This window comes from Prionailurus viverrinus, chromosome A2, assembly GCF_022837055.1.
Source record: "Prionailurus viverrinus isolate Anna chromosome A2, UM_Priviv_1.0, whole genome shotgun sequence".
NCBI classification, from domain to species: Eukaryota; Metazoa; Chordata; class Mammalia; order Carnivora; family Felidae; genus Prionailurus; species Prionailurus viverrinus.
In genome coordinates, this window is record NC_062562.1 from 99,427,531 (window position 1) to 99,446,777 (window position 19,247).

The 19,247-nt window shown below is 39.2% G+C and overlaps 1 protein-coding gene across 3 annotated transcripts in view; it reads left to right on the forward strand.

Annotated features, from left to right (window-relative positions):
- DYNC1I1 (dynein cytoplasmic 1 intermediate chain 1) overlaps window positions 1-19,247 on the forward strand; it is a 313,654-nt gene that overhangs the window by 185,101 nt on the left and 109,306 nt on the right. For all 3 annotated transcript variants that reach the window (XM_047847119.1, XM_047847137.1, XM_047847127.1), the window contains 3 exons: window positions 1,754-1,843; window positions 9,157-9,319; window positions 11,355-11,454. In XM_047847119.1, coding sequence (XP_047703075.1) covers window positions 1,754-1,843; window positions 9,157-9,319; window positions 11,355-11,454 — 353 coding nt within the window. The remainder of the gene's footprint in view (window positions 1-1,753; window positions 1,844-9,156; window positions 9,320-11,354; window positions 11,455-19,247) is intronic.

Sequence of the window (19,247 nt, forward strand, 5' to 3'; positions counted from 1 at the left end):
GGTTCAGAAATAGAGCCACTTACTAGCAGATTAGTGGACTTTTGAAGATTGCCTCTCCATCCCAGGTTTACCAGAAGAGGAGGCTAGTACCTCCTAAGGTTTTGTGTCAGGTCTTTGGATCAGGATACATGATGTGCAGGATCACGACTTTTCAAGCAGGTTGTTAATGGGTAGATAGCAGTAATATCTTTATATATGGATAAGGACTTAAATGTGCTGCTTATAACTTAACACTTTAAGGGTTTATTTGTCTAAAAATCAGAGTAACTCAGTGTTCTTTTCAAAATTCCAAGTGCAACTCTTTACCTCTTAGGTATGTATTAGAAATAATGTACTGATGATAAATGTGTTACTAATAAATGACCATTTTCCTTAAAAGTGTTCTACATTCTTTCTGATATGTTTATAGTGTGGTTATAAAGTAATGAGGTTGGTTCCACAGTATACACATATGCACTTAGAGTATTGTATTTAAATGAAAATTTACATTAAAAAATTTTTTAATATCTAAATTGCAATGCTACACTTTATATGTTCAAATTTTAAAGTTGATATTTCTTCCCCAGATCACTTGCTTAATGTAGTCAGACTTTTGGAGTTGCTTTGCAGGCTACAGATAGTTATTTGGGCATTTAGGTATGCATTTATAATGCATTCCCTAAGTGGTTGGGGCTGAAATTTTTAGTTGATGTAAATCTCAGGATTTATTATGATGGAAATGAGACTATCCATAGAGCTTGAGATCTTACAGAAAGTCTGTAAATATTTGATGGATGAATGAATATATGAATGAATGTAGGGGCAGGGGAGGAAGTGAAGTCATTTCTTTTAAATTCCATCTGAACCAATGAAATAAATAACCTACAGTGAATATTATACTTAAGAGAGAAGACAATATATTTTTTAAACTGTGAAAGCAAGTTTTAATTTTTTGTATTATTTTATTTCTCTACACTGGATTTTCTTGTGACACCCTGACTCCCCCCTACCTCTTCTACTTTGTGGCTGATAATTTCAAGCACTCTATAATGAAAGGGGCCTCTAAGAAAGGCAGGTTGAGAGCAGACAGAACGAGCACACATTTGCATAGGGCAGGAAGGGCACTATAACATCTGGCAGTGGTAGCAGACTGGGTCCATTTGTTGGTGCTCATTAAATTCACATTAATGCATGAGCTGCTCTGAATGTGTAAATGCGATTTCAGGTTGGTTGCTTTCTCCCAGGCCAATGGCAGTGACTTTTGGGACTCTACCCCCTGGTTGTTTACTTGCCAATGGCATTTGACCTAGGGTCAGACCTGTATTTAACCCTTTCCTGTAGGTCAAAAACAAATTAATTTGGTGAGAATTAAATTGGAAATGAGTCGTCTGTACAGCAGGTGTTCCCTGTGGAGAATGTGCCCCAGGTGGAAACATTTTGAGATCTGTTCCTGGGTCATCTCTGAAGAAGCTTCAGAGGTCAGAGAGGCAATTCCAAGACATCCCATGTGGTGAGGGCCTGGAGATGGATGTTAGCAGGTGCCGACTCGGGTGGTTTTCTCAGCAGCTTGGGGGACTTTCAAAGAGGCCCCTTTTGGAGATAATTTATTCATATATTCATGAACATATATCTTGGGCATTCATTGAGGACTGATTTACTTAGAAGTTGCCCTAAATGATTGGAACTTTACCCTTTGGCCCTACCTCCCACCATCAACCAAAGGCTTTGATTTGAAAGAAAGAAAATAATGCATTTTTCTCTTTCTTTCTTCTAGAGGATGAGGAAGATGAGGAAATGGTAGAACCTAAAGTTGGCCATGATTCAGAACTGGAAAACCAAGACCAAAAACAGGAGGTGAAAGAAGGTATGGTATGGGAGGTAAATTAGTCATCAATTTATTGTTATTGTTGTTTTTTTTACCAACTTAGGGGCTATCCTGGTAAGTAAAAATTAAACGCATACTCCCTATGTGGAAGGTTTTCCGCACATTACATTTAGCACCATAAACTGTAATCCCCAAAGCAAGAGTCATCTATTTTTTGACTGATAGAAGTAAATAAAATAGAGGGGTGCCTGGGTGATTCAGTGGGTTAAGCATCTGACTCTTGATTTCAGCTCAGGTCATGATCTCATGGTCATGAGATTGAGCCCTGCATCAGGCTTGGTGCTGAGTCTGGAGCCTGTTGAGGATTCTCTCTCTCTCTCCCCCACCCTCTCTCTCTCTCTCTCTCTCTCTGTGTCTCTCTCCCTCCCTCTCTCTCTCCCTCCTTCCCTCTTTCTTTGCCACTTTCTCATGTGCGAGAGAAAGAAGTAAATAAAATGCAAGCTAGCCACAATTCCAGCAACAAGTCCAGTCACAATTCAGTAAAATTATTACTAAAGAGTGAAAACATAAGATAATTGTTATCAATTGTCATGTTACCTAGTGCACCGCATCGGATATTCTGAATGATAATAGTAAAGGGAAGAAGCAGATATAATTATTTTGTTAATAAATTCTGAAGTTTATTCATGTGATCTACACAGAAATATTAGCAATGATCATTACTATTAACTCTACTGTTCAAAGTGTGCTTCCATAGCTCTGCCTGTATGAAGAGCGAAACTTTCCATGTTTCAGTGATAATAATGATGAGCATTTATTAAGGGCTTCCCGTGTACTCAGGTTTCTCCTGTGCCCTTTACAGGTATTATCTACATCTCAGAACATCCTTTTGAGGCAGATACTATTATTATTCTTACCTTATAGATGGAGAACCAGGAAGAGAGAGGTCTAAAAACTTACCCAAGGACACACATTGTAGAAGTGCATGAGCAGGATTTGCTGTTGACACCAAAGACTATACCTTTTATCATGATGGTATCATCCTGACATAGCACTGGGTGTCAAAAGCAAGAAAGAAAAAAGAAAAGGGAAGGCAATCAATCCTCCGGGTGCTCTATCCTTAAAAATCTAATTTTGTATCCCTGTGAAATTCTTAGCCCATGGAGATAAAAGAATTTTGAAATCGTCATTCTTACTGACAAACGAAGTATGTCTGAACACAGAGTGCAGATTTAAAAGATTTTTCCAGGGGCGCCTGGGTGGCTCAGTCGGTTAAGCATCAGACTTTGGTCATGATCTTGTGATTTGTGGGTTTAAGCCCCATGTTGGGCTCCATGCTGACAGCTGGGAGCCTCGACCCCATTTCAGATTCTGTGTCTCTCCCTGCCCCACTTGCAGTCTGTCTCTCTCTTTCAAAAATAAATATACATTATTAAAAAATTAAAAGATACTTCCATATTCCCTGCTAAGTCCCAAATATAGACCAACAGAAGTTTCATTAGAGGTTCATTTGAGGGGGCCTGGGTGGCTCAGTCAGTTAAGCGTCTGACTTTGGCTCAGGTCATGATCTCACAGCTTGTGAGTTCGAGCCCCACATCGGGCTCTGTGCTGACAGCTCGGAGACTGGAGCCTGCTTCGGATTCTGTGTCTCCCTCTCTCTCTCTGCCCCTCCCCTGCTCAAACTCTCTCTCTCTCTCAAAAAATAAATAAACATTAAAAAATTAAAAAAAAAAAAAGTTCATTTGATTTTTAAATTTTAAAGATGCCTGTGATGGGCACCTGGGTGGCTCAGTCGGTGGAACATCTGACTTTTGATTTCAACTCAGGTCATGATCCCAGAGGTGGTGGGGTCCAGCCCTGCGCCAGGCTCTGTGCTGAGCATAGAGCCTGCTTAAGGTCCTCTACCTCTCTCCCTTTGCCCCTCTTCCCCACTCACGCTCTCTCTCTTTCTCTGTCTCTGAAATAAAGAAAAAAATTAAATTAAAGATGCCTGTGGCTCCAGCATAGTATGTGGCACATCGTTGTCGCTGGGGACTTTTATAGGAATGGGTACACATTGATCATATGTACTCACTTCAGCCTGCTCAGGCATTGAATGATTTTGATTACTGTCAAGTTCTGGGCTACGACTAAAGGCAGGGAATAGATTCAGCATCTTTAAGAGTGGCATCCACAGAGGGCATGAGAGTTATTTTTTCTGAGAGAGTCTAAATGCATTTGATTGGAGAGATTTTACCTCAAATTGTAAGAACTTTTTTTTAACACAGGTATAGCAAGAGACAAACCAAGTCAGGATTTATTAAAATAAACAAATAAAAGGTTTTTCTTCTTGCAGAACATCCATAAGCTATTCTGGGTGATAAGGAGCCAAGGTGTCTTATGTGTGTCTTGGCAGATTCCCTCCCACCCCCACCCCAATCCCCAAATTGTCTTCTCTGGCAAAGCACTGCAACCCCCTTCTTAAGTTCTGAGCAAAAACACCCTCCAGTTTTAACTGTTACTCATGCTTCATGGAATTGATTAAAGTCCTGTTAAAAGTCAAAAAGGAGTTTGAAGTACATTTCCTGTACTGCTGCTCTGTGTGCCTTTTTCTCTATTAATGGCTTTTCTGCAAATTAGCACATAATGGGTTAAAAGCATGTTTATGTTGGCATCAGACTCTCTCTGGCTTTTTTTTTTTTAAGCAAGACAGTATTTTGCAAACTTTTTAAAGAATCTCTAGCAGATATAATCGTGGCGCCATTCACACGGCTGCATAGTAGTTAGGGCTGTGTCAGCACTTCCCTTACGAACCTTGAGTTTCAGGGATTTATTACTCAGCCATAAAAATTTGCTCTGGGCTGAAACTTGACATCCACGGTTTCAAACCAGGGAGCACATTTTTGAGAAATCTAGCCTTTTTTGGAGTTAAAAAAAAAAAAACGGTGAACAGGAGATGGGAAAAAAAAAACAGTGCTCACTAGCTTTTGACATTTTTGCCCATATGATATCAAAATGCACTAAGCAGTAAAGAAATAAGGGTTTGATAGTTTACTGTTTTCACTCCATTTTTCCACAATGGAGTAGAGAAAACAGCAGGTACATGTTAGCTTTTAATCAAATTTTAGGAAATTTCTATATGTAAGTGTTCAGGGATCTTCATGTTTAGAGATTTAAAACAACAGAATCAGACCTAGCTCTTGTAAATGCACATTAACTCATAAACCTCACATTAACTTCAGAGGAGGATATCCTTCTTTATTAGCTTGGTTTGGTTTTCTTGCTCATATTTATGCAATGATCTCACAGTAAAATCCCTTAAGAGCCACTGTCCCTATTTAATTGGGTTTAATATTTAAGCTATGTGGGAATTTACTTCTTTATTTTTTGTCTTTTACATATATTCTTGAAGACTATTTAAAAGATTTAATTTTTCATACTGAAACTCAAAGCTGTATCTTTTAAACAAAGCAAGACATTTCTGAAATGAATATTTTTGTAAAATAGCTCTTGAACTCAAGGAAAGATTGTAAAGTACTCAATATAAATTGTGAATTTCATTATGAATTTTATAGATTTACCAGAGAAAAAAATCCCCCAAGCCCGAAACCAAAAAATATGATATATAGTAAATAGAGTAAATTAAAGAAATAAATGGAAAAATACCTATTAACGTCAATAAAAAAAAAAAACTAAAGAAAACATACCAAATAGGATAGAATCATCATAAAGACACATATACAAATATTTTCATCTACAAAACTAAGAGAAATTAACATTTCTATTATAAAAAAAGAAGACTCTAAAATAAAACGTATACTAGATTTTAATCTTGCAACCACGAAGTCATAGACTTAGACCATCTTCTAAACTTCAGATTTCATGAATTCAGTACATTGTCTTCACAGCTGTTATTCAAGCTAAATATAACTGTTCAGGTAAATTTTGGCAAGTATGAAAACTGTCTTTCCATTTGGATCATATGTTAGTTTTATCTATGTGTTCGACTTTTCATAAAGAATCTCTCTTTTTTTTAAGGAAAAAAAGGCCACTTTACATGCATAAAATATTTTTAACTCTTGGCAGAAATACTCTACGTTTTGTGTTGCAAAAACAAACAACAAACCTGCTATAATAGCTCTGCTTAACTTAATAAGAAAAACCAATGATTGTCAATGCCAAAAATTATATATTTTGCCCTCATATGTCTTTTGCTATTACATTAATTAATACCTTTTTATGCAGTGAACATGTTGAAAATAATTCGTTAGGGGTCAGGGATAGGGAAAAGCTACAGAAACAGATATATCAGGGAGAATTTGGGGTCTACCCTGGAGTAATACAATTCTGATTCTAATTGTTTGTGCTTGTAGTTTGAACCTTGCGGATTCCATTAATCAACCAATTTTCTTTCATGAAATATGATGTCTGGAGAGGTTTATCTCTGAATGCAGCTTTTGGTTGCGGTTCCTGGATACTCCATTATGTTTTCATTACATTGCAACAACACTTATCAATTTAAAGATTTTTAAATACGGGAGGTTTGGGATTTTTTATCAAAAATAACTATAGCCCTATTTAATTCCTAAGTTGAATATTGTTTATGACTTTCAAAAAGTACTTGTCTGTACATGCATCTTATTATTTTATGCTAACAAGTCATGTCATTTGATCCCTGTTAGACATCAAAGCTTAATATAAAATATATCCTTTGTTTTGCTTCAGTAGCAATTTAATTTCAAGCCAAATATTGTATTGTCAAACATAATATCTGGAGAGGTTACTGCTTCACCTACCTGAACTTGGCCTCTGCAAATACACTTTGATCAGCCATTTATGTTTCTCTTAGAGAAGAAGTTGTATGTCTTGAAAGCTGAGATCAAAGTGACAATAAGATACAGGGAAGAAAAAATTACAGAAAATTACACAGATACTACTTTTTATTCAAGGTAATAGACCTGTAAGGAAAGATACAGGTGAAATAGAAGTAACTCAAAAAGATAAACAGAGAGTAGGTTATATACTTTTAATATTATTTTTAAAAAGGATAAGGAGAAACAAATGACCATTTCTCTGCTTAATTTCAGATGGGTCTCAAGTCATACATCAATAGTAACTAAGATATGAACATGGGCTTTTAGAATAAGACATTCTTCTTGACCCTATAGTATCCTTGTTTAGTAAAATTTATTTATTTATGTGACAGTACTATCGAAACAACATGAACCTAAAGTTTTTTGGGTTTTTTTTTCCTTTTGCCCGGTTACATTTAGTAGTTTTACTATTTTCTTGAACTTACATAAGAGTGAAAAATCCAAATGCCTCATTTATGGGAGTTTTAGAAAGTAGACTAATAAATTACTACTCAATTACCAGTTACTGAACGCTTGACTTAAAGTTTTGGTATCTTTACCTCATTTTATAGATAAAACTGCTACTCCGAGAGTTTTAATTGATTAAAAAATCAAAGTTAGCAAAGGGCAGAGTCAATGTTGGATTCCAGGTTGGTTTTGTAGAGTCCTTGTTATTGACAGCCACGCATTGCCAGTTTCACCGTTTCACAAACTAGTGTGTGGGCAACTCTGCTCAGCAGGTATTGATGGAGGTTCCTGGAGAGTCCCAATACACATTGGCATATTAAGGGCCCTGGAGGCTTCAGCAGCAAAGAAATGTGTCTAACTATATGCAGGGCTACTAGAAACTGCAGGGTAAACTGTTTTGTGAAATGATCATCTGTTCTAGTAGGTGAATCATGTTTCATTATAGTATTGTCCGGAGAGCATTTTTCAAGGTGTGAACCAACTGCATTATAATAATTCCAGTTTCTTGTAAATATACAGATTCTGGAGACCTGCTAGATGCCCTGCATTGTGGTCTGGGTCAGGGACGGGGAGGTGGGAAGGGGAAAGACACTATGAACATCAAAGGCTTGAGATCCTTGGGTCTACAGGAGGGCTTCCAGACAGTTCAGATTTCACAGGACGATGGCTTCGGGGTGCTAGTAATTGAAACAAATAAAAGTTGCATAAAACCTGCTACCACTGACTGCACCTACATGGTTTTCTGAGCCAGTGGTCAGGTAGAAATGGTTATGGGGATGGTAGCGGAAGTGTTGGGCAAGACTGTGGGTGAGAGACTCCTCTAGGAACTCGACACTGATTGCATTGCACTACCCTCCTCCTGTCACTTAAATTCCAGGACCGTCTGGTCCTACAGAAAGTAAGCCATCAAACATGTATTGAGTGCTTTCTGCAAGGTTGTTGACCTGGGGTTTCTGAAGAACCACAGAAGTTCAGCTGACAGTTTCTACCTCTGAGGGCTTTTCGGTCTGGGGGAGTTCCTAATCTTTTCTCTATCATTTTATGTAAACCTTGCCACTGAAGGAACAGTCTGTGTTACCTAATCATGACTCTGAGGTTAGCTGACTTTCAGACACTGTGACATACTGCTAATTATTTAATCTCTTTTTTCTCATTTTATGTCTTCAAATTTAGTTCAGTAAGATTAATCATGCTAGAAAAGAAGGCATAAAAATTATTTTGAGGTGTCTTCTAGAAGTGTTTATTTGTTCCACGTTTGTTTAGAAGCAGAAGGTATCGGGGAGCCTGGGTCGCTCAGTCGGTTAAGCATCTGACTTCGCTCAGGTCATGATCTCGTGGTTTGTGAGTTCGAGCCCTGCGTCGGGCTCAGTGCTGACAGCTCAGAGCCTGGAGCCTGTTTCAGATTCTGTGTCTCCCTCTCTCTCTGCCCCTCCTCTACTCACTCTCTGTCTCTCAATAATAAATAAATGTTTAAAAAAAATTTTTTTTAAAGAAGCAGAAGGTATCTCAGGTGAAAGCAGGTTTGGAAGGTCATGTTTCAGTTTTTGAATGGAACCTATATAACAGTCAGCCGGCCTTAGCAACTAACCATCTAAAATAGAATGAATGTATCTAGTAGAGAGAAAAGATGCTACCCAGATGATATTATAGATACTTCTTAGTGATTTCACATGTGCAGCTTTATAGTAGTATGCAATATGTTTAGTTTTACAGATTTTTCTATTATGTACTCTTTGAGCTGTTTTTCAAGTTCTGTTTTAAAGAAAGTAACATTCAGAATTGATTGCTAAAAACACCAATTTATTTTCATTTGTAATCTTTTTCAACTCTTCAAAGTAGTAATTAGTCTAGATATGAAATCTTTTTTGTAATTATCAGGGGAAACATCTATAAAAACCTTTGGTGTGAATTATTTAGAATCAATATTAACAATGGTTTGTTTCACTGTCTGATCACTTTTCTGGTAAATAGTCTCTTTCAAGAGTTGGATTCCTCTTGAAATGTTTTAATTGTCCTTTTCTTCTTTCCTGACAATCTCTTTTACTTAAAAAGCCCCTCCACGGGAGCTGACAGAGGAAGAAAAACAGCAGATCCTTCATTCAGAGGAATTTCTCATCTTTTTTGATCGGACAATACGGGTAATTGAAAGAGCACTAGCAGAAGACTCTGACATCTTCTTTGACTACAGCGGTCGAGAGTTAGAGGAAAAAGATGGGTTAGTTTCTTGTGTGCATGTTGTTTTAAAAAAAAATACTGCGATAAATTATTGTTGATTCTAAATTCACTTATGTATTGACTAGGCAAATCTTAAACCAAACAAATCAGAGGAGGATGAAATTCCAGGGTTGATCTTGCTGAACAGCTTTGACTAAGGGCTTTGGTTATAACTTCTGGCTTAGAGTTTCCCTGTAATTATCATGTGCTTCCGTGAAATGCTTTTGAACTTGATATCTGGGGAACAGTCCAGGTGATAGAGACTGGCAGAGTCACGTACATTGTCCTCTGAGAAAACATTCTTATAAGCAGCAAAGGAGATTTGTGTTGTATCCAGCAGATCTATTTTTGATGTCTAAGCAAACAGGAAGCTGAACAAAATAAACATGAGATATGGGAGCCCTTCACTGATGTGGGGAACAGCTAAGAGAGACTGCAACCCTTTTCTTCTTTTTGATACCATGAGTATATGTGTATGTGTCTTATAGGCAACACCTGTGCAGGGATATATTTAAAGATAAACTAAAAACTAATCAATAAAAGCAAATGATCCTCCAAATGACTTTTATCTGAGACTGTAGCATATGTAATGTGAAAGGCAGCAGCCGTCAACCATCACTGTGGGTATACTGGAAGGTACTTTATGAGCTTTATAAGAAATAAATCTAGCCAGGTTTATTAGCCACTTTATAAGAATTTATAAGAAATAAATCTAGCCACTGATTTCTTTTGGCCAACAACAATATGAAAAGTTGAGATCACCTGCCTTAGTCATCAGACTTGGCTTTTTGCTGTTTCTAGAATTCAAATACATTCTCAAAGAACAGTGTATCATCATTGAGGATGCTTAAGGGAATGTAACAGAGGCTCCAAAAGCAGTTTCAAAAGGAGGTTCTGAAAATATTCTAAGCAGTTGACAACATCATTAGACTACTCCAAAGAGACAGTAATAGTTTGCGTATACACATTATGAGATGCTTTTGTTCTTTGAAAAAGCCATTATTCTGTGGCTCAGTTGATTTTCTGTGTCCTGTTTCCTTTTGGGTGCCTGGCAGTTACTTGGGTGTGCATACCTCTTGCCTGAGTTTGCAGTGGTGGAGTTGAAGAAGGGTTAGCAGGAAAAAAAGAGTCCTAAGTCGGCCAATTTGGAGCCCAAGTAAATAGTCTGGAGCCAAGTCACCATCTGAACAAGAGCTGTATAAGACAAGTGATACAGGGTGCAAGGCAGTGGGATGAAGCAAATGAACAGAAGAAAGTGAGTGTGGAGGAATTTTTGAACTGATGCTAAAGAAATATAGGTAGCTTTTTGTGCAGGTCCAAAAGCTACTGGCACAGAAGCAGCATTACTCAATTTGCACTCAGTCTTGTGGAGCAAATGCATGACCAGTGCAGGGTTCTGCAAAGGAGGTTTTGTGGCCAGTTGAGTATCAGCCAAGCAAACACTGGCCAAAATGTATTCCTGGGCCCAGATAATGTTTTGGTCTATGTTAAGTATCTATTACTTTTGGTGAATCCCCCACTCTCCACTATGCCTGTCTCATGATAAAACTTACCACTTGCTATTGAGCAGGGAGGCAACACTACAACCACTCAGATATTACAGGTAAATAGAAACATGCGTATCATCTCTGGTCTAAGGCTAGATGAGGTGGTATTGATATCAAAGAATCTGCAAGTGGGCTCTGCTCCCTTGATAGCTGGGAGATTTCTAGTAAACTCTGCTTCAAGATAGAACTTGTTAGGAGGAAGAGAAGGCTTTCGGGACTGGTCAAGGTGAGAGCCAGATAATTATTTGACATTTCATACCAGGTTTAAAACAACACATGGAAACCTTTCCTGGGCCAGGCTAGGGAAAACTTTTCATAAAGGACACCACTGTTAGTTCATTTATTTATGATCAGTGCTTGCTATGTAAATTGATGCTTTGGCCTCAGCGAGTGCCATGCTCTTGCCATTTCATTCTTTCCATATGAGCAGCAGAGATAAAGCCCCTTTCTGAAGCATCACATTTGTCTCTGATGTTTAAACCCTCCTAGGGATGTCCAGGCTGGAGCCAACCTTTCTTTCAATCGTCAATTCTACGATGAGCATTGGTCCAAGCACCGAGTAGTCACTTGCATGGATTGGTCCCTGCAGGTAAGAATTATTGTTGGGACGAGACAAACTGGGTTGTGTCCTCGTGGCATTTGTATTTTAAAAATGAGAGATTTTCTCCGTTACTTTAGATGTGTTCGCCAACCTACAATCTTCTTCTATGCCTCTTGGTTTTCTTTCCCATTTTACTAAACTTTCAGTTTAAATTTTGCACCCTGTCATCCATATGCATTGAGTTCTTACTATGTGTTAGGTACCAGACAAGGAGCCAGGCCATCTTGTCTGTAAAACTGCTATCATTAAGGTCACCAGGGATTTCCTATCCATCAAATCCTGTGGGCTATTTTAAGCCCTCATCTGCCCTGACTTCTCTGTCATCCAGCTTAGTTGACTTCCTCGTATTCTAAGAACAATATCCTTCCATTGAGTTCCACAACATTAGTCTCTGCTAGTTCTCAGACTTCCCCAAAACTTCTTTTTCTCGCACACTGCTGTGGTCCTCGTGGTCGTGCCCCCAGCCTCTCCTTTTCCTCCCGATATGCTGTCTGGTGGAGACCTCTTCCACTTCTGTGGATTCAAGCACTACATGGTAGCCTATTGATATCTCCCACCCATCCCCCTCCTAAATTCCACTTTACACACCAGACAGATCCACTCAGGTGTCTCCTAGAATCTGTAATCACTAATTCATTATTTTCACATATCTGAATTTTTTTCCTACTGCATTCTCTTTAAGTGAAAGACATCACAATATACCCAAGGCCCTAAAGCAGAACTTTCATCATTAACATTAACAACTTTCCCCTCTTAATCTTCCAGACCCAGTCTGTCACCAAGATAGACTGTCTCCACTCATATGCATCACCTTACATCTGTGATAATGCTAACCTTCTAAGTGGTCTTTCTACATCCGTGCTTGTTCATCTATGGTTTTCCCTCTGGACCCCTAGCCGAATAATCTTTCTAAAATGCAAATCTGATCACGCCACTCCCTGGATTAAAACTCCCTGTTGCCTCTAAGAGAAAATCCTATGCTCCTTAGTGTGGTATTCAGAGTGAAAGTAGGCAAATTTATCAAAGTCACTTTGCTGAAGAGCCAACTCAACTACTTGACAGATTACCCAGCACTGAGCAGTTAAATAATGTGCACACAGCCTAGTTGTGAGGTGGCCAGAGTTTGAACCCAGGTGGTCTGACCTCTGAGCCCACGTTTGTAACAACCACGCTATGTTCCTTCCTGCAATGACAACGATATAATGGCAATGAGGAAAATAGGAATAAGTTCTGGGCATGGATGTGCAACACAGTTTCTGTTTTCTTATAGGGTATGTTTTTATTGGGAATAATAATCATGGCTAGCTTTTTTTTTTTAAATCATGGCTAACTTTTAATTTGTGTTTCTTATGTGCTAAACACTCTGCCGGCTTCTCTGAAGGCATTACCTTATTTCAGCCTCATAACTCAGATGAAGCAGTCATTACTATTTCCATTTTGCAACTGAAGAAACTGAGGCTCAGAGAAGCTAAGTAACTTGCTAAGAGTCACTCAGTCAGGATGTGGTAGTGTGGGGATTTGAACTCAAGTCCTTTGCACTTCAGGGCTATTCTCTTTACCACTGCCTTTCACAAAGGACTTTTGAATCTGGAACCAAGAGAGGTTATAAGTGCTGAATGATATGAGGCAGATAGCAAGTGCAGGATCTCTCTGGGAGACTGGGATTTAGACCAATGGAGGGGAGGAGAGTGTGTTCTAGGCAGAGCTGTGAAACAGATGATGTGAAGAGCCCCGTTTAATCCTACTGGAGAACAGGAGAACTGAAGAGGAGTGTAATCCCTCACAACTGGACTGTCATCAACCACCAAGTGGGCCGGTGTTCTCTCCTCTTGAACCTCCTTTTACATGCAAACAACAGAGCACACAGTGCATGATCGTGCAGAGACTAATATAAGCAGGGCTGGCCCAGCCACTTCCCGCCAGCGTGTGGGTGGTCCGTGAGCACGCTCGGGTGTATGCACAGAAATCGGATCCAAGCCTGAGGAAACACTTAGCTCGGCTTGTTCACTTGTTCTGAGTCTGGAAATTACACAGGAACCTTATCTGACACATTCCTCAAAGGTGACTTCTACCGTGTTCTCGGGGCCGGTTGGTAATGCTCCCTGAGGAGTTGGCGGAGAGAGCATCAACGGGGCTGGGGCCTGCATGGCTGCAGCATGTGATGGCCGTATTGGCCGTGGAAGGATTTATTTCCACACGGGGGTCTGTGTGATCGTCTTTTGCAAGAACTGAAACTATAAAGAGCAGAAACTCTACCATGGAGAGACCACGTGTACTTTTCACCATTTTTGTATAACCTACTCATCTACACTGTAGAGGAGAGGTTTGCATTTCTGAAAAGCATGTTTTATTTGGAGCATGAGAAAAAGGAATTGGAATCCTTGGCTCCTACATCATAAGATTTTTATGGGGTTCCAAGGACCAGGTTTATATGGTTATGGGATGCAGACTCTTCTAAATGATTCTGGATGCAATTCAGTAATGTTAAGAAAGAAGAGCAAGAGGCACAGTCTCAGAGTCTAATAGTGGCCTGTATGTCTAGGGTGTTTACCTGAGTGGAACAGAGGGGAGAACAAGGAAGAAACCGTAAGGTTTCTGCGCGGCTTTGCTTTGATCTTCTGGGCTTCTGGAGCAGGAACACTTAAACTTTATAACATTTGTAAATATTCACCAAACATCATTCCCTGGAAGAAACAGTGGCATTCGGGCAATTCTGTCAGCCCTGTCGTTCACTGACCATTGCTGAACAGTGTGAGCCAATAATACTGTCCACATACCGCATGGTAGCTTTTCCAGGCTTGTACAAAACCACATCCATGACCTTACTCCTACCATATATACTCCTCTTCCATGTAAAATGCATCCTCCAACCTTGCAGCTATCCAGGGTACAAACCTGAGTAATCTTTGATAGTTCATTTAGTTTCCACATCCAATCAAATTTATAGTAGCAAGAAGACTCCCATGGATACCAGCTCAAGTCCACTAGCAGGTGGATTTGACACTGACTTTATGCCATGCCCTCTACTTCTTGCTTATCTTAGGAAGTGGCTTCCTAACTGGTCTTTCTACCTCCAGTCTGTATACTGTTGAGCCATTATAAGCACTTTGACCAGATTAATATTTGTAAAGATTACTTATAAACTCTCAGTATCACCTTGAGCAAGTTGCCTAGCTTCTCTTTACTTTTAGCTTCCTCATTCATAAGATGATGGTAATAATACCTCGCTCATATGCTGACTATTACATGAGTTAATGTACTTAAAGCAGTAGGACTTAAAAAGCATCTGGTACATGAAAAGTGCTCCATAAATGTGGCCAGTGAAAGTAGTAGTGGCAGTAGTATTAGTAGTTGCTGAATATAACTCCTAGTGTCCCCAAAGTAAAGTCTAAAATCATCAGCCTGTACTTGGCAACATCTATGAGGATGCCCAGATGCATTTCCAGCTCTTTCTGCTTGTTTACATCTTCATATAACTTACCTCCAAGCCAAATGCAACAACCTGAAGCCTCCTGAATGTGCTCCATGCTGCATTCGTTAAGAAAATTTCACCTCTGGTTAGCGTAAGCAAAACGGGTGATTTACTGGAGAGGCACCCATGCACTTAGGAAATCCACAGAAAAGAAGAACTGGGATTCGGGAAGAGTAGAGATCCAGGCTGCTTGAGGGACCTCACCAATAGGATGCTGTCATAACCTGACTCATATGCCAGCCCATAGGTTCTGTATCTCAGTTCAAAATTTACCATAGCCAGTTCAGGGGATGTGATCTGTGCTGGGTCAAGTATCAACCCTGCAATGAACTAATTGTCCCTGAGAAGTTAGATACCTATGTACTGAGGGAATCTCCAAAAATGAGAGAATTATTGTGAACCAGGCAGATGACCAAGATACATCTCCTGCACTCATATTTGTACCCTTGCCCACATTCCCTTTTCTCTTCTCTCCTAATAATCTACCCATTGGTAAGGCCCAATGCATGGATCCTTTCTTCTTAGAAGTCTTTTCCAGTTTCTTTCCCTGCCACATCCTATCCCAACTAAGGTGGTTCTTTCCTCCTCTGTACTTCCAAGGAACCTTTTCTACACTTCCACCGTAGCACATTATCATGCTCTGCCTTTAAGTTTGTATTGTAGTTATTCATACATGTGTCTTACCTTTCCTCCCTCTACGTAAGGGTGAGCTTCTATAGAGCTAAGCATGTTATTGTTGACATTCTTGTCCCACATTTCACCTGGTGCAGTGAATTACATATACGTAGGAGGCACTGGACACGTCACAGTGGACTAGAAGGGACATGGCCTTTGAAACCAAACAGACTTCAAGTAAGGCTCTCACATCTTCATTTATTAGCAACATAACTCACAATGAGTTACTTACTCTAAGACCCTCGGCTTCTTCATCTGTAAGGCTGGTAAAACCACCTTTGCTCTTGGGGATGGCAAGGAGCCAATGAGTAAATGTATCACCCGGCTCAGCGTCTGACACGTAATGGGCCTGAAAACATATTGGTTTCTTCTTCTCTGATAAATGTCTGATTTTATTCTCTGTAAGAACAAATAGCTTGAGAACAGATCTGGTAATCTCCAGGTAAAATTCTCCTAGGTTAAAGATTGGATAATCCAGCCTGATGAGTAACTATAAACTTCCTAGTTGTTCATATTCCCTTTGACATCATAATTTTAACATTCAGGTTTTAAATAATTGTTCAGATATTTGCTTTTCATTTGAGAGTAAGAAAATAGGACTAGTCATGTTCAAACAAACAATGGGAAAAGGCACATAAGAAGGGACTTTGAAATCATAAAAGCTTGCATGAGATATGAGTTAAATCAGTATCTTTGGGATTTGTGATGCCAGTTATAGAAATTACACGAAAGGTATTTCACTGGTATTTTACTAAAATCCTCCCTATTTTCAAAATAAGCTTTAAAGCCAAATGATTTTAACTATTTTTAATGGAAAAAAGAAAAAAAAAACTACAAGTGGGAGCCAACTATGAGACCCAGATGTGAAGCTGTGGGATATTATTGCAGACACATCTGGCTGCTCATTGGTCACTGCGGCAGGGCTGTTGGTGTTTATAGAGTTGCCTTTCACATGTGACATAGTTAAACTTCAGATGGATAACCTGGAGACTTCTGTGTTTATCTGGATATTAGTTTCTTTGAATGGGCTTTGAATCAAAGGCCTTTCCTAATGGGCTTTCGATTCAGTCACTGAGGAACGTTTTCTAATAAAGAATGATTACTTCCCCTGGTGGCTGTATACATGTGTCTTGTAGGATTATACTTCCTCCGCACCAACCAATTGTAACTTCCTGCAGCTTTCTTAAGCTGAGGTTGCTGCAAAATTAATAAAGCCAACTAGAAGACTCAGGTTTAATTGTTTTTGATAGAAAAAAAGTTGATGTTTAAAGTTATAAGGACCATCTTCTAATAGAAGATGTATGTGTGGGTATATGTATATGTGTATGTATGTGTACATATATATGTATGTATATAAATATATGTATGTATATACATATATATATATATATATATATATATAATAGAAAGGATGGAAAATTAAGTTATCTGTGAGCAAAGAGTGATATAATCTGCTATAATCCTGATGCTATTTTTAATGGTGCCGCCTTATGGGAATGCCAAGTAGGAATGGCATTTTCATGCAATGGATTCTAACTCATAAACACCCCTCACAAGATTCATCCCCAGCTTGTTTAATTACATACACAGCACAGAATTCACACAGGGTAAGTAGGTATTTCTGTTCACTTTAGAGTCCTTATTATTTTACTCATTGTGGTTCTTGCACTTATGCTTTTAATTGTCGACATTATTTGACAACAAAGGATTAAATATGTCTTTCTACTGAGCACAGAGTCACTAAAATAAAAACAGCATCTGTATTTCAACAGATTTTGACACAAGTTGATTATTTGCTAGAGGTTACAAGATACTACATTTAAAAGTTAATAAGAATAAGTCCCTACACTCAGAAAGCTTACAAACTAGTAAGAGACATAAGTGGGAAAACACCATAGTACAGTTTGACAAGTGCTCTAATGGGGGGACACACAATAATGCTAAGGGAGCCTATGAGAGATGAGGAAGGGTGGTAGAAAGTTAGGACTGTTTGAAGGACTTGAGGCATGTGTTGAATTTTAAAGAATGAATTAATGTCAGGAGTACCTGGACGGCTCAGTCAGTTAAGCATCTGACTCTTGGTTTTGGTTCCAGTCATGATCTCACGGTTCATGGTTTTGTGTCCCACGTCAGGCTCCTCACTGCCAGTGTGGAGCCTGCTTGGGATTCTCTCTCTCTCCCTCTCTCTCTCTCTGCTCCTCCCCTGCTCATGCACTTTCCCTTTCTCAAAATAAATAAACGCTTAAAAAAAAAAAAGAGGGGCTCCTGGGTGGCTCCACCAATTGACTGTCTGACTTTGCTCAGGTCATGGTCTCACGATTCATGGGTTTAAGCCCCGTGTCGGGCTCTGTGCTGACAGCTCAGATCCTGGAGCCTGCTTCTGTTTCTGTGTCTCCCTCTCTCTCTGACCATCCGCCCCACCCCGCTTACTCTCTGTCTCTCAAAAGTAAATAAATGTTAAAAAAAAATTTTTTTTAAAAGAATGAGTTAATGAAACAACACATAAGAGGTATTCTAGTAAGAGTGAGTATTAAACTCCTAGGCATAGAGGCTATACCTATGAACCCCAGAACTAGTCCATGAGGGTGTGGGGGTTGAGGAGGGAGGCCAGGTGGTAAGAGATTAAGCAGAGAAGGTGGAAAATGACTGATCATGAAAGACTCTATATGACCTGGATTTTCTCTTGAGAGTAATGATGAGCCATTAAAGTTTTTTAAGCAGAGGAGTGACTTAGCCAAATGTTTGTTTTGTAAAGTCATATTAACAAAGGATGGAGAATGGAGTGGTGAGGGTAGGGCCTGGAAAGTCTGCAAGAAGGAAGCCATTTAGGCAGCTGTAGCTTGTATTCAGATAAGAAATTAGTTTAGGAGATCCTCCCTTTAAGGGTGGAAGGAAAATATGCCTTTGAAAGGTTTTAAGGAAGTAGTAAAACACAGTAAATGGGAAGTAAAAATGAACATGGAGTGTCTGGTTTGGGCAGCTAGGTGAATGTTAGATGAAAGGCACCAAAAACAGAGTACAGTAGAAGAGTAAGAGGTTTTTATAGAAGGCAATAAGCTCATCCGTATGCATTTTGTATGCATTGTATCTGATGTGTGTGTGGGTAGCTCAGAGAAATCTCCAGTGTGAAAAAGACCTGTAGCTGAGAGAGAAAACAAGGCTAGAGATATAGATTTGAACATTGTTAGCATTTTAAAGCTTATTAAAGTCATTGGAGTAGATGAGATGACCCAGGGAGAATGTATGGACAGAGTTTTGTAAAAAGGGCAGAAAACAGTCCACCGCCCCACTGGAATATAGGTATTAGAAGGAGAACCTATAGCGACTAGAAAGAATGGTGAGGAAAAGAATCAGGAGAGAAAGATGTATGGAAACCAATATAAGAGAAAGGAGGGAGCAGCCCAAGTGTCAGATAATGCAGAGAGATCCCGTAATGTGTGCAGTTTGGTACTTATCGGTGACTGTGGTAAGCACACCTGGAACACTGGAAACAGACGGCAGATTGTAAGAGGCTGAAGTAGTCGTTGGTATTAAGTATGCCACAACATAAAAAAAAAAGTGCCATTTACCAACAGACACATGAAAAGATGCTCAACGTCACTCCTCATCAGGGAAATACAAATCAAAACCACAC